The 15,674-nt window shown below is 40.6% G+C and overlaps 1 protein-coding gene across 13 annotated transcripts in view; it reads right to left on the reverse strand.

The window, feature by feature from the left end:
* adgrl3.1 (adhesion G protein-coupled receptor L3.1) overlaps positions 1 to 15,674 on the reverse strand; it is a 179,735-nt gene that overhangs the window by 127,302 nt on the left and 36,759 nt on the right. For all 13 annotated transcript variants that reach the window (XM_078943683.1, XM_023956196.2, XM_078943686.1 and 10 more), the window contains 2 exons: positions 10,495 to 10,660; positions 620 to 833 (listed from right to left, as the gene is read on the reverse strand). In XM_078943683.1, the coding sequence (XP_078799809.1) occupies positions 620 to 833; positions 10,495 to 10,660 (380 nt within the window). The remainder of the gene's footprint in view (positions 1 to 619; positions 834 to 10,494; positions 10,661 to 15,674) is intronic.

The following is a 15,674-nucleotide window of genomic DNA, read 5'->3' on the forward strand; positions in this document are numbered from 1 at the left end:
TTTTGTAGAACAGCAGCAGTTCATTAGAAATTTGCATTCCAGTTGGGGAGCCTCTTTTCATTTCCCATCATCCATTTGTTTACAAACTCACCCGCTAGCTTACAGCCCCTCACTACCCCGACCTAATATTACTGGTGCAAGAAAAACGGCGAGCAATATTGGAGCTGTCCAGTTTGGGGATACCAGCTCAAAGACGTTTATGGATCCATTTGTCTGCAAGTGGATGCATCAGAATGGAGCGGAGCAGGGAGCCCAGTCTACGGTACGACACAAAAACACCTTTTTGCTCCTGATTTACAATGATTTGAATAAAATCACTGCATTTTAAGCTTGCTTTTATTTAAAAATGTCCTCCATCATCAGATAAAGGCCTCAAGAATATAGTAAAAACACCCAAAACCTTTTTTTAATCAGAGTGGGTCTTTAAAAGTGACTTTCATGCAGTTTAATCTGAATTGGAGACAGAACCAGAATAAACGACCCGTTTCAAATTGCTTTTCTAGCGTGAATCCTCCGTGTAAAACCCAACAAAGCAGACATGTAGACTGAAGCAACCGACAGAGCAGCAGACAGGACATGCTTCACCAGAGTCCACGCTAGCGTGCTCACAAGCGCTGACCTGAATGACATGATCTTGTAGGCATCGGGCAGGTAGCACCGCGTGTTCTCCATCTGCGCTGGGTCCGAATCGCAGATCTTGTCGTCCGTGCGGCCGTAGTTGGCGCTCTCGATCATGATGACGTCAGTGCCCGGGCAGCGCAGCTCGATGGGGTAGGACTCGCAGGACAGCTCCCGTCGCACCACTGCCATGGGGATGGGCGCCCGGCCATAGACTGGACACACACAACGGGGGAAAAGTTTTATTTTGGAGACACCGCTACAACACCAAATATTCTATATCCTTTAATTCATGTTGTTGCATTTCGCCTGCACTGGAAAACCTGAAAAACAAATATTGATGCAGGAGGTAAATAACACCAGCATTCGGAGAGGCTGCATAAGTGCCGTCATCCTGATGTGTCAGGCTGGATGGTTCCCAGGGACTTTGGTTGTTGTGTTGTGGCCGGGATGTTGTTATTCTCTGTTATTGAGAGCCGCGCTCCCTTGGAGCATCAGCCATCATCCCCTTGATAGATGGGTTATGAGCTGAGGTGATCCTTTCTTGTTTTTTTTTTTTTTTTTTTGTTTTGTTTTTTTCCATCACCTGCCTCCTTTGTAATATTAATGTTGACTGTATTATGTTGCGTTTCATTCATCACCCGCCACGACGGCAGCTTCCTCCCGGAATCTCAGATGGGAATTCTGGCCATTTTCGCTATACATGTTATTCATTTTCATACTTGGATAAAAAAAATGATAGAAATGTGGCCGAAAGTCACGTCAGAGCATCTTATTGTGTCAAAAATAATTTATATATACCATATATATATATATATATATGGTATGTTTTAGCAGACAAAGATGTACATCTCAAAAACAAAAAAAACAAAACCTTCCTTGCTCTCCCTGTTGCAGTAACCATAGAAACCTTGTCTTCCCTCCCTGGGCTCTTTCATTGGTTAGGGGAGTGTCATGGTTACACATATGCAGCAAAGAATCTGAATGAGCTCAATGACACTCTGCTTGGCTCAACTTAATACTGCCCTTCACCACCACCACACACACCTACACACCCACACACACACACACACACACACACACACAGCATGCATACAAATGTTCTGAGTGATGGAATGTGAAGGTGGAAATTCACAGCCGCTGTCAACCATATCTGCTGCAACCTGGAGGCGCAACTCAGAGAAAAGGCAGACTCTGGCTTCCAGATACCAATGATATATCATTGACATTTACTGGAAATGTCCTGTTTAATGAACACACATATGTAGGTGTATCGCTTGGACCCACGATTGGATGCCGTCTCTCTGAACAATTAGGGGGCATCATGGGGGATCGTGTGTGTGTGCAAGCGGAGCTCCAAGTGCCGTTTTTGTTTTTTTAAATGTATATTTTGTCTATAGTGACACCATGGCTGCCTTTGTGGGCCTAAATGTGGAGTAGGGGTTCATTATAGTGGCGTGTGAGGGTAGTTTGAAGCAGCTGTCTGTATTTGCGTCAATCAGAGCCCTCATCAGTCTAAACACACTCTTTGACACACAGGTATCACATAGACTGTACTCAAATTTACTATAATTTGCCCCCATTTTCATATTTGAGACAACATTGGACTTGAGTGTTTAAATTTAGACCAAGAAAAGATGGACAGAAAGGCAAACGGATCTATTTCTAACAAGGTTTAGGTCTATGTACGATTGCTGCCATAATATACATCAGCACAACGCAGCAGTCGGAGAATAAAGTGGCTGTTTATGTTAGTCTTCACACCTATTTAACAGAAATCTAAGAGGTATTGCAGTTATTTTTGACAGTAGAAAAATGCGTGGCATGCATTGAGTACCCAGAATACTGTTTTGCCACTTCTGAAGTGCAACTCTAGATCAGGCTAAGCCAGTGTGAGGATTTTGGAAATTGTAGTTCTAATCTTTTTGTTTTTCAAAGTCCTCGTTTTTCACTCCCCCTTCTGCTTTTCGTTTCTTCTTTTTTCTTATTCACATCTTTTGCAGCTTTTGTCCTTAATGTTTTTAAGTCTACTGCTGTAGTCACAACTTCCCCTATGTGTAGATACTAGCTGTTTGTGGACAAAAAATGGGAAACCTTGCACTAAATATCGAGGTCGTAGACCGCTCGGTGTGCGTGTAGAGCAAAAATATTCTCACACACACCCTAACCCTCTCCCCCAAATTCTGCCCAGTTCACAAGGAGCCCATTCATGTAATAAGTGTGCGTAAGTTGGCTGCAGCCTGTCTGCTAACCCTGTCACATCCAGAGTTCAAATATCTGAGCTTTAGTGAAGAAGACGCATCAAGTCAACCAATTAGGGACTCAGCTTAGGCCCAAGATGTGTTGATGACGTCATCAATGGTGGAGTCCAAAACCAACACACAGGAGAATCTGATCTTTATACTGAACTTCATAATATTTATACTATTTGTGTGTCTGCAAATTTTCACGAGGTCATTTAGGGGCCAGTACTTGTACCTTAATAATGACCCTACAACAGCATCGCTGGCATAAGTGATGGCATGAGCCTTTCAAACACTTTGGGTCTGTTTTTATGGGTATAACAAAATGTGCGGCCATTGAACGGGCAGCAAAGGTTCAATCAGTTGAACTTTGACCAATCAAGGACTCTGTGCGTGCATAACGTCCTTTTTAGGCCACAGAATTGCCAATCATTTTTAAAGTGATGAAGGAAAATTACTTTGTGCCCATCCAGAACTTTATGACACCAAGTCTTTCATTTATTGGAATAGAGGCAATGAAAGAAAAAGCTTGACGCAAAATCAGCAAGATTTGAACTGCGTCGACATTTCGCACTAAGCCTCACGGCAAGAAGGCCCCTGGTTCAAGACCCGGCTGGGGGACCTGACAATGGGGGACCTTTCTGTGTGGAGTTTGCATGTTCTCCCCGTGTATGCGTGGGCTCTCTCTTTCTCCCACTGTCCGAAAACATGCTTCATAGGTTAATTGGCAACTCTAAATTGTCCTTAGGTGTGAGTATGAGAGTGAATGGGTGTGTGATTGTGGCCCTGCAACAGACTGGTGAACAGTCCAGGGTGTCCCCTGCCTTTGCCCACAAATGGCCAGGATAGGCTCTGGCATGGGATAAAACGGTAGAAAATGAATGAATGTGAATTCAGACCATGTATTACACGTTGGACATAACTATAAACCATAAGCTCCCATTAGCAGGGATCTATTAGGAACAACATGGATCTCCATCAAAAATACAATTTACCTGAAAACAAACATTTACTGACTATAACTCTAGACATAAGCTTCCCAGCCTATTAGGAACAAGTATCGATTTAAAAAATAAAAGAAAACAGAAGAATATTGGCCAATGTTTTAATATCAGACCAATACCGATGAACTCAAGTTATGCAAATATCGGCGATACCGATACTGGCACCAATAGATCATATATCTAACCAGAACGGATCAACGCCCAGAATGGCTTAAGGCTTCAGCTGCTTCAAGGTGAATCCATTTGTCACCTCGTAGTTGGTCCATAGTTTGGTCATCTCTACAAAAAGGTGATTTTTCTTTCCCTTGTTTTCTTCTGCAATTAATTGTTTGAGGTATCCTTAAGATGTTGGTGCTAAAATCACTTCAACAATAAATTAGCTTTAATCTGGTGAAACCTTAAACAAAAGGTGCTTTCAAAGTAGCCTAAATGCCTTTATCTTTAACTTTAACTAATTGTGCCTTAGTCACAGTTCTTATCATTTAGACTAATATTTATCAAAAGGTGTATGCAAATAATTGAATAAAATGTCATTATTTATCACTTTTTAGCAAGATTATTTTTTCCTTTTGTAGGAAAAACTGTTTTTCCATCGGGTTATGCCATCTTTTTCACCATATTTCTTCAAAAGTATAATAGAAACATAGGTGACTATGAAGGGGCTATGATCGCAGATCATCATGTATTCCTGAGAGCGTTCTGAAACCTTCACAGTTGATCTCTATACATCAGCTGCCTTACCTACGCTAATGAAGTGCCACCAAGGAATTCACTTCCCACCGTTTACACACTGACAAATAAGAATGTTCAGTCACGGAGGGCTTGTTAAAGATTACGAGATACAAACACGTACAGTGCAGGGGCCCATGTTTAGCTCGCTGCCTTTGTCTGGTAATGTGTGAGGCATAAGTGCATGTTAATGTGTCTGTCATTAGGTGTGTAAGTGGTGACAGAAGCTTGGCAGCCACTGATAGTACAGACAATCTTATTCAGACACGCGGGCTGCCTCGTGGGACTGAAACAAAAGGATATCGATTTCTACATTTGGGCCAAGAAGAAGAGAGTGCTGAAAGAAGTGAATGGACGGAAAGATGGAGGGTGAGACGCATGGAGGGGAGAGATTTAGGGGAGGATCTCTCACTCCGACGGCCGGAGCACTCGGAGCGGGTGATGGGGGCAGAAAATGTGAATGAAGGAACAGCGTTTTTTTTAGAGCGAGCAATATTTTTATAGGCAATGGCCAGAATGTTTGGTCGGAAGGGTTTGGGTTGTTGGAATACAAGCTTTTATCTCAGCAGCAGACTTTTCAAGACTCAACAGCTTTCTCAACCCGGTTCCAAATAGAAAACTAAATTAAAAAAAAAAAGGAAAAGCTGTAGTGACATAAATCTGTATGGGTGTTGCTGGGTTGGCCCGGCCCATGGAGGGTCGTAGAGGTGTGTAGATGTTGCAAGCATGTCTTGCAGTAACCTTGAGGCTCATACAGCCATCACAAAAATGGAACGTACCATTATCGTGTGTGTGGTAACTGTATGTGGTAACTGACTTGAGCTTTTGTTTGAAATTAAGTAAAACTAGGGTTTGTTTGTTTTTTTGCCAAGACATCATAAAATGTCCATGTTTTGTGTATGTTCCTTAAAAATTAGGACAATCAAGCATTATGTCCAACCAGTCCACTCTGCTTATTTCCTAAACTAAGCTACAATCCCAGGAAAAACAAACAAACAAACATTTTTTGCCATATTTTTATTTATTTTTTTCTCTTTCTAATCCTGTAATAATGACAAGACTTAGCTCGGTGTGAAAGATGGAGTGCTTGCCGCTGTGAGTGCTCAAGCTAAACAGTCTTTGTTTCGACTAATCCCTGCTAAGTATAAACACCGCCATTTGCATATGTTGACTTATTTCTTTAGACATTGATGCAAATACCTTCCACTGAAATCCATCGCGCGGCGTCAAAGCAAAGAATCGGTGTTTGTGTGTGGAGCGGCTGCCTACTTGTGAGAACACCTTTGAGTCTGGGGGGGGGGGGGGGGGTGTCCGTGTGGGGGCGTGCGGAACTGGAGCGTTCCGAGCATATGATCTGCATGCAGGCATGGCAGAAGGGATGTGAACGAGCAGACCGCTCCAAAGTGTGATTGACACCAGCCATTAATAGGATTAAGTCCAAGTGGGCCAGAACTCCCCTCTTGGAGTCTTCAAATCTCACTGTCACAAGAGAGAGGAGGAAAAGCGTTACAGATGGCCTGGTGGGGCTCCATCTGCACTGCGCATGTGTGCACGAAGTATCAAATATGTCCGGGTTTTTTATCGCCAGCCTGGAGGATGTAAATGGTTGAGAGGTTGTTTCCCAGGTTTTGCAGCTGCGCTGTTTCTATGTCCGTCCTTGGGCGTGCGGGGGCGGACGAGGAGTCAAAGTTAGGAAGGCAAATTCCAGTTTGAGGGTTGGAAATGTGTGTATCGGCGATACTGCAGCACATGAGGGTGCAGGTAGAAGTTAGTGTGAAGCCAAAGGTAAAAAAATAAAATAAAGGTATAATGTAGCCTGTGTAAATGCTAAAACAAAACATACAGTTCAGTGCCGTTTCTTTAAAATAAACCTATAGTCCGATTCCAAGGAAGATTTAAAGGAATCATTGCAAAAGACCCACTGCAATCATGTTTTGAGTCATTTTCTAGGACATTTTTTCTGCAGAGCAGCAGTAGTTCACCAGATATTCACCTCTCGGTTATGGGCGGGACTGTAGGCACGGAGTAAGCCTTCCCTCACTTCCCATCATCCCTTTGTTTAGATTCTCTCCCACTAGCTCAGAGCCGCTCACACCCCCAACCTAAGGTTAACTGTGCAACAAAAATGGCAAAAAATTTTGGAGCTATCCAGCCGTGCAGTTTTGATGTGGCAGCTCGGACGAGGAAAAGACAAATCACAAAAACGAAATGTCACAAACAGGCTCTTTTTCAAACAACTTTTTTTTTTCCCCCCCGACTGCTTTTTACAATTACAGCGGTTTAAAAAAAAAAATCCAGTACTCATTTCTGGACTATAAGCCACTATTTCTTTTACAGGCGTTTAGCCCTGGAGCTTAGACTACGATGCGGCTAATTTGTAGATTTTTACGGCTTAACCCTTTGGAACCTGAAGGCGTCCTGCCGAGCGGCTGTGAGGTCAGCGTGAAAAAAACGACGTCTAAAATAAACTTTAACTTGAGATTTTACAGATTGAAAGCGAGGCTAGGGCAAGTATTTGTAGTTTCTAGACAATAGGGATCTTTTATTTTAAAACCCTAGATGAACGGGTACAGCTTGGAGCGGAGGATCCGCTATCAGAAATCCAATAACAAGGAAGTCGATCATTATTTTAGGATGGCGGGGCGATGGAATTTTACTATAACAACAAACACCATTGAAAGTGAAACAGCAAAAGTCCCGCCCACCGCCATTGCGGGAGGAGAGTAGCTTCCCCTGAATACAAAGTAGTCCACCTGTGAGGCACTGTTCGTAGTGGAAAAATCCCATAATACAACGTGGACATTAGCAGCTTAAAGAGAAGTGTAGCCTCTATACAATAATCTTTGACTTTTTAAATTTAGTGGGTGTGGCTAAAGTTCATTGGACTCTGTAGTCTAGTTACTCTACTAACAAATGCAATTTAAAGTTACATTTTCTGTTTGTCCTCCATCATGAGAAAATAAATATGTCAACACTAAAAACAAGACTTTTATTGTGTAAATATCTAAAAATCAATAAAAATCCTGGTTTTATCTTAAAAATGCCTGAAAAACTCTAATTGTGCATCTTTCATTTAGAGTTTAAGTGTAAATTAAAGACTTGTGCATTAAAAAAAAAGATTTTAAAAGTGTTTTTGCAAAAAGTAAACTTCTTTTATCTGAAGATATATTTTTCCCGTAAATCAAATATTCAAAATGCATAAAAAGGAAAAATAAAATGACATTTTAATAAATCTGCTATTGCAACTTATTTCAAGCTGACAGTGAAGCAGGAATAATAAAAAAAAGTATTTTTCCTTTCATCCAGCCCCCCTTTTGCTGGTCACTGTCAATACTGTGGGCCTTGCAGCTTTTATCTCTTCATTTTGATGCTAATCATGTTACCTAGGAGATCAAATTCTGCATTTACACCCACTGAGATGAATTAGATCAGCTATGTCGGTGTCCGCAGAATAAGGCACCCTGTGGCACCGGCGCCCGCAGAGACGACTGGAATTGAAATACATAAAACATTGGAAATGTATCAGAAATGAACGCCCGTCTGAATGTGGGCGCGTACATGTCTGCGTGTTTGAGCATGATGGCGCTGTGGTTAAAGGGGCAGGTAAAGACGTGCAGAGCGTGGAGAGGACGTGCAAAACAACTGCCATGAAACAGATCAACCGAAGCAGATAAACGCCTAAAATAGTCTCATTTGATTTAAAAAGAAAAAAAAAAAACAGATCAAAACCATCAAAGTTTACCATACATCTATATATATTTTAGGGAAACCTTTGATTTAATTTGTCAGTCAGTGAGCTTTTTTTTGATTAGATTTCTTGCGAAATGCATTGAATTTTTTACAATTTTCTATTTCAACATTTTTAAAATAAAAACTTTTGTACGACGGCGTTTTAGGGCCTTCAAAATAAAAAAAAAGTAATATTGAGAGATACATAATAAAAATCTAGCAAATTTATTAGATTTAAAGCCATAAATGTATGACTTTAAAATCTTGAAAATTAACTAGATTTATTTCCTTTATTCTTGTAATTTATATTGGTAAATCTACGACAAAGTCTTAATTTTTTATAATTCATTTTTGTTTGTGAACTGGCCCAAAAACTCTGTCGCATTTTGTATTTGAGTTTATGTTCTGTTAAAAAACAAAACAGTTATGAAACTAAAACGCTTTTCTCGACACACCTTGGTTGCTTTGAACTACACAACAGTTGCAACTTTGTGAATAAATGTAATAAGGTTGACAAACTTAAAGTATTCTAGGAGTGGGTTGGGGCCTTTTTGAGTTTTTTTTGACGTCACAATTTGCTCTGTTAAATGCAAGTTTTTCAGCAAAGTCGGCAGCTTTTGTGATCAGGAGGCAGCAGTTGCGTTTTGAGAAAAAGTTCAAATTAAATGGCATCTGGACGATGTTTTTGACATTGATCAGTGGCTGCCCAGGCACATTTGGAGGTTGCGCGATGGCAGTCCGGTGACAGGTGGGGGGCAGGAAGGCAGCAGCGTGATAGCTGACTGATAGGAGGGTTTCCAAATTCCCCCCAAATCGTCTTATGATCAGCCGATTTCAGACCGTCACCCTCCAGCCCCCCACCCCCTGCCCCTGTGCTGCCATCCTACTGCCACATCCGTTCATCTGATGCAGACTGCTGCTGCGGCTGGACCTTTGTTCTGGGCGCTGGAGTTTTGCCCTTGCTGGGTTTCCTGGGAGGCATCTTGTCAAAAAATTAGCGAATTTGTAAATTCACTAGGATATAATGTGTGCTTAAAATTTAAGATTTATGAATGAGCAGTGGAGCAGAATGGCCCAAATTTTCTCTAACCCCGGGGCTACCAGGTGGTTAGTGGCACTTAATATGGATGGCCGCCATCCAAAGACAATCAGAGCCGTTGCTAGTCAGCGATCCGGCTGCCTCCGTCCTGTGGCTGCCCAGCTGTTGCCCGATTTTGATCCGCTGTCTGCTGTCGTCTACAATCATGACCACGGCAGCAATTTTTTTTTTTTAAAAAGGTGGCAGCATGAAATCTTAAAGTTTCTGCCAATCATTTCAGTGATTTGAGTCTGTGAATTTGCCCATTACTGAGTTTCAGTCTGTTGGTGAACATGTATAAATTTAAACGAAAAATGCCTCCCCATTACGTGGTGGCAGTTGTATTTGTGACCGTAGCTTAGTCCAACCCCTGATAGAGTTATGTGACAGAAAACTTCCACAATATCCCTAAAACTGTCCAAAAAACTCATTTTGGAGATGTAAATTTAACCATTTTGTCAAAAAAAAAAAAGAAGTGAAAATTGTGTTTAAAAAAACAGGCAAAGAGGTAACAGACGAATAACTCTTGTTATATTTCTTTTTACCCAAAAAGGTCAAAGCTAAAAACTTTTTTTAAATCTTTACATTCAATTTTACATAAAAACTACAGGAATGGGGGGCTGATGTCATTCTTGTCATAACTACACAGGTGAGTTAGAGGCTGTAAGGTGAGAGGCTACCATGCAGGAAACCAGGGTTCAATTCCCAGAGGAGGATAACTAATGGTACTGAACCAATTACCATATCAATGGCAAGCAATTTAACATCACCCAGTGAGGGCCCTTAGGCAAGGCCCTTAACACTACTGTTAGGCTGCAGCTCACCACTCCCCCAGGGGATGGGTCAAATGCAGAGAAGAATTTCCCCATTGTGGGATAAATAAAGTACAATTTATTTTTTTTATTAAATGACAAAAGCAACAAATATTCACTATATTTATATATATAGAGAGAACTGAAGAAATGGGTCAAATGTCATGATTATTTGTGTATTTCTACAATTTGTGTTTTCTGTCTCAAAAGAAAACAAACTTTATCCTGAAATTGAATGAGCATGGGGGGGGGGGGGGGGTTAATGAGTGACGGCGTCTTACCGCTGGCTGCAGGGAAGAGCAAGGTAGCGATGAAGAGCAGGCATCTGGCCCACATGACGTCCAAGGTTGACCTGGAAGTGGATGAGTAGGTACTTCCTGCTGAGTCCAGACGGTCGTGCGGCGAGCCGTTTCTCTCACAGTTCAGTGTTTCTGACACCATGCAGGCCTGCAAATTGACACGCAGAGAGGATTTGCTCACTTGGTTGCTGTCCTCAAACACGATTTGACACTTATGTAACCCTTTTGGATTTAAGTGCAGAAGTTAAAATAAAAAAACACACAAGACACACAATACTTTCCCTCTTTTTTCAAACAGCCGGTCAGCTTTTTTGACAAAGCACTGAAAACGATCCTGACAGCTCCAGAAAAGCATCCTCATTTCCTGCACAAACGCGGGACTCAAGTCAAACTGTGGATGTTTCCTGTTTGGATTACATTTGCCTTCATGCCAGTTGCTTTTTCAAATCACCATCAAAGTGTGAAATGTAGTAATGTTCCAATCTAATTGTTGATTTCACGCTCCATCAGCAATAAACAATTAATAAGATAATGGTCTCTGAGATTAGGTGTGGCAGGAAGAGAGGCTGGAAAGGCTCGTTCCTTTCTTCTTCTTTTTTTTCTGATGCGATTAAGGCGACCGGCATTGTTCAATTACTGCTTCACACGCCCTCACACCAAGCAAACGAGTAATTCAATTACTATCTGCCTGCAACCCGAAAACTCAACATTTCCAATGAGTAAAAAGATTCTGTTGGTTTATCTAACATCATTCGGTAAATGGATTAGAAATCCAGCTTGGTGTTCTCTTTTTTGCGTTTTCCTGCTTGTATATGACATCGTCTCTGTTCACAAAGTCTGCCGCAGCTCCAACTAAACAGGCCTGTCACCTCTGTGTGTGTGCGTGTGTTTGTGTGCTGGTGTGCGACTTTCAGACAGGGAGAAACAGCAGAAATTTGCAGGAGCAGGAGGACAGATGGAGCGGAGCAGACAGCCAGAGCCATGGAAAATAAATCATGTGTAACAGAGACTATTGAACAGTGTGGCCATGTCATTCTGGCCCTGCAAGACAATAAGAAGCTATACTCAACGTGCTTTGCTCTACGGAAAGAAAAAAAAAAGTCCCATCCAATATCTCAATTTGGTTGTAAAATGACATATTCATTTGATATTTGTGCACAAAAATAAAAATGGCTTTTGGCACATTTTCTTTCTATAAAATGTCAAAATAAACCCTTAAAATTCAAAATTAATTTAGGACATTATCCCCCCAAAAAAAACTGTAGCTAAACTTAATTTTAGCTATGCCTAAACAGTAGGGATTACATTTCATTAGCATTCCTGAACAAAGTAAACATTTGATCAAATGCGTTTATTTTTAGAAACTTTGATCATATTCGTGCCTCTTTGGTGATGCAACTGTTTCTTTTTATTTTCTTTTTGATTTATTTTACAAAGCTTATGGTTCAGTAAAGCTTTCTTTAAAAAGAAAAAAAAAAGGGGGAAAAAAAACTTTAAAAATATTTCCTGCTTCCTGCAGCCTTTCAGCCAGTGTCATAAATGGGTTTTCAGAAAAAGACCCTGCTGGGCTTGTATGAAAGTTCCTCGTTTGGCCAAAGAAACAAGTTTAGAAAAAAAAATGACAGAAAAAAGCACAGATATTCCAATCCCAAATTTAAAAAAAAAAGTGCCATACTTTATACACATATCAAATTTGCACTCACTGCCTCTTTTTCCACGTCAGTCACATTCATGTCATGCTGCTTCAATTCAATTTAATTCAATTTTATTTATATAGCCCAATAATACAACAATATTTGTCTTAATGGGCTTCATACGGGTAATTGTTTAATTAACATGAATCATGAAGAACATGAAGTTGTAGAATTCAGTGAGTAATGGCTAAACTGAACTAAACAGAATAGGTTAAACTGAGCATCTCTGCCCTTAGACCCTCCGTAAGGAAAACCCCCTAAAAAAAAAAAAAATATGTATATATATGTATATATATATATATATCAACCAAGGACAGGAGCAGTGCTTCTTTTTCATTCATTTTCTCTGTACCGCTTTGTCCCTTTCGGGGTCACGGGGCTGCCGGAGCCTATCCCGGCTACTTGGGCGTAGGCAGGGGATGCCCTGGACAGGTCGCCAGTCTGTCGCAGGGTAGAACGTCCACAGTCACACACCCATTCACTCTCACACTCACACCTATGGACAATTTAGAGTTGCCAATTAACCTATGAAGCATGTTTTTGGACAGTGGGAGGAAGCCGGAGATCCCAGAGAAAACCCACGCATGCACGGGGAGAACATGTAAACTCCACACAGAACGGTCCCCCATTGATGTATTTTTCAAGTCCCCCAGCCGGGGCTTGAACCAGGGGCCTTCTTGCTGTGAGGCAAGAGCGCTAACCACTGCGCCACCGTGCAGCCCTGCTTCTTTTTCATATGGGTCAAATTCGCGTTCGCTACACCCCTTTTCAAAGCGCGTCCAACTCACATCCGCTGCCTTTTTTTTGTGATGTGCATCAAAATTCGCGTCCACTGCCCCTTTTTTCAACACATCAAGTTTGCATTCGCTGGCTCTGCTTGGATGCATGTCAAATCCACGTTTGCTGCCTGTTTTGACGTGAGTCAAATTCAATGCTCAATGCTTGTCCAAAAAAGTGTTGATAAACTAAACGCTCCTGTTGCGTGCAGGAGAAGGTACTGGCGTGTTTTAAGTTAACACGGATGAAGTTAAGAGTTGCACAACTATACAAAAAAAACAAAAAAAAAAACTTGACTAATACTCCTAGAAATATGGTGTTTACCACTGACAGCACAGACCTAACAGAAGCTCCTGGACCAGTTTGGATCTGGCAAAAATCACCCATGAGCGTGGGAAAAACCCAAATAAATTTGATTTTCAACATCAAAGCCTGTGCACCTGATTCCTAGAGGGACATTTCCTGTCTGCAAATAGTCTCTGACAAATCCCTAATGGCTCTAAAATGATAGACTCACAATAGACTTCTGATTTATTCCTGCCTCCACTTAAACAAGTGAACAAGCTGCCCCCCCCCTTTTTGATTGATTGGTCCCTAACTCGGTTGAACATGAGCAATCTGACCAGCTGTCTCCAGCTCAACAGAGAAGGCACACGGGAACATATGGCCGGACGCCACCAGCCACAGCATTCCACTGTTTCATAATTCAAAAGCTATTCCATCAAACCCCCGTATGCTCCGCCATGCACCTCACCCATCGGTTAATTAACTCTTTCATTTCCTGGACGCACACGGGGCCCTAGCTGACAATAACGGCGTGATTGCCCAGAGCTGTCCTAATCCAAAGTCGAGACGTTCGTGCATAATTCAGCAGGGTTTGCGCTGTCCCATATGTTGATTCAGTGGCATGAGAAAAATATGTTTCATCTATAGTCTATAATGAATAGGCAATGGTGAAAACCCAAAGCAATGCCTTTCTTCTCCTCACCAGTTTCCTTTCATTATTCTAATGGGCTGATTGTCTCAAATAGTCTAAACAACAAGCAGTAATGATGCTAATTATCTGAACATGCGCGATGTGTTTAAGCTCCCCTCAGTCGTTTGTAGAAGTAAGGTCTGCCACACATGTGCCTCTGATGAACCTGCCCATTGTTGAAAATATTTGGGTTCATTTTTCTTGTAAAGTGAGAGAGAAAAAAATGATCAAAGGAATTTGAAAAATAAAACTGTCAGCAAGGATTTTGATGACTGTATCTTTTGGGGCCACTCAAGAGTATATGAAGTCTGCTAAAGTACATAGAATTTTGTGCATTTTTTTTTCATCTGATTTTGTATAAAAATCATTTTTTTATGTTTTGTCCACAATTTGTAGTCAAACCCTTATCCTTCCTTTTTTAAACTTGCTTTTTCACTTAAAAAAGAAAAGAAAAACAATAATTGTGGCCTTTTAAACTGCCCTTAGCAAAAAGTAATGAATTTAAATTTACTGTAAGTCTACTTGGTCTATACTAAGACTGATACAGTATACTTGAAGTTCATTTTGTAAACTTAAAATGTTCAAATTTAGTCTGAAAGATTTTGCGTTTGGTATAGTTTTTTTCACTATTAGGCGCACTTTAAAACCTCACTTTTTTATAAAAACAAAGTGCATCTTACAATTCGGAGTACCTTATATATGGATTCATTGTGGTTGTGTTTACTTATGTTGAAGCCATTTTGTGAGGTAAACAAAACTCTGTCCAAATATCAGTCTGCTGTTTTTAAGAGTTGCAAACAAGGTTGGATGTCATTATGAATATATGCTAACGTATAGCAGTGTCCAACTGAGTTATTTTTTTACACACTACTAATAAGGTTTAGAGTTAGCGTAGTCACGGTAACATTTGTTTAGCAGTATCAGTCTGTTTTTTGTATTAGCGTAGTAACAAAAATGTTTGTTTTTGCAATATTGGCCCTTATTTTTTTAAGTGTTAGCGTAGTCACGGTAACATTTGTTTTAGCGGTATCAGTATATTTTTTTACGTGTTAGCGTAGTCACAGTAACATTTGTTTTAGCGGTATCAGTCTATTTTTTTACATGTTAGCGTAGTCACGGTAACATTTTTTTTTTTTTTTGTGGTTTTAGTCTGCTTTTTACGTGTCAGCATAGTCCCAATTTCCTTTTGTCTTTGTGAAAACGTATCAGTCTGTTTTTCTTTCAAGTTGCAAATTAGGTTGGGAGTTACAGGTAGTGTGAAAATTCTACAGTAGCTGTAACACTTCTTACACGGCTAACGTTTAGCGTGCTACAAACAACTTCTACAGTTACTGTGAACGCTATTAATAGTTTTCACTGATAAATGTATTTCTGACTCTTTAGTCTCGCTTAATGCGCCTTATATGTGAAAATAGTTCGAAAACATTTATTGACGGTGCGCCAATTGTGCAGAATATACTGTATACTTTCTGCACTACACATAAATTGTCTATAGTGTACTGGCAACACAATAGCAAGGATTCTTTTCTAAGTATACAAATAGTGTCAAAAGTACTTTTTGCTAAGAAAGATGTATCTTTTCTTTGTGTTGGACAACATTTTACATGTTTTCTAAAAATAATATCTGACAGTGAAATTAGGAAAGAAATGGGTAAGAAATGCTCGTCGTTGCAGCTGAGACATTCCGCAACCTGAAAGGTTCGACATTTGTGATT

The sequence above is a fragment of the Oryzias latipes genome (assembly GCF_053564925.1).
Source record: "Oryzias latipes strain Hd-rR chromosome 1 unlocalized genomic scaffold, Olatipes_Hd-rR_3.1 chr1_Y".
Taxonomy (NCBI): domain Eukaryota; kingdom Metazoa; phylum Chordata; class Actinopteri; order Beloniformes; family Adrianichthyidae; genus Oryzias; species Oryzias latipes.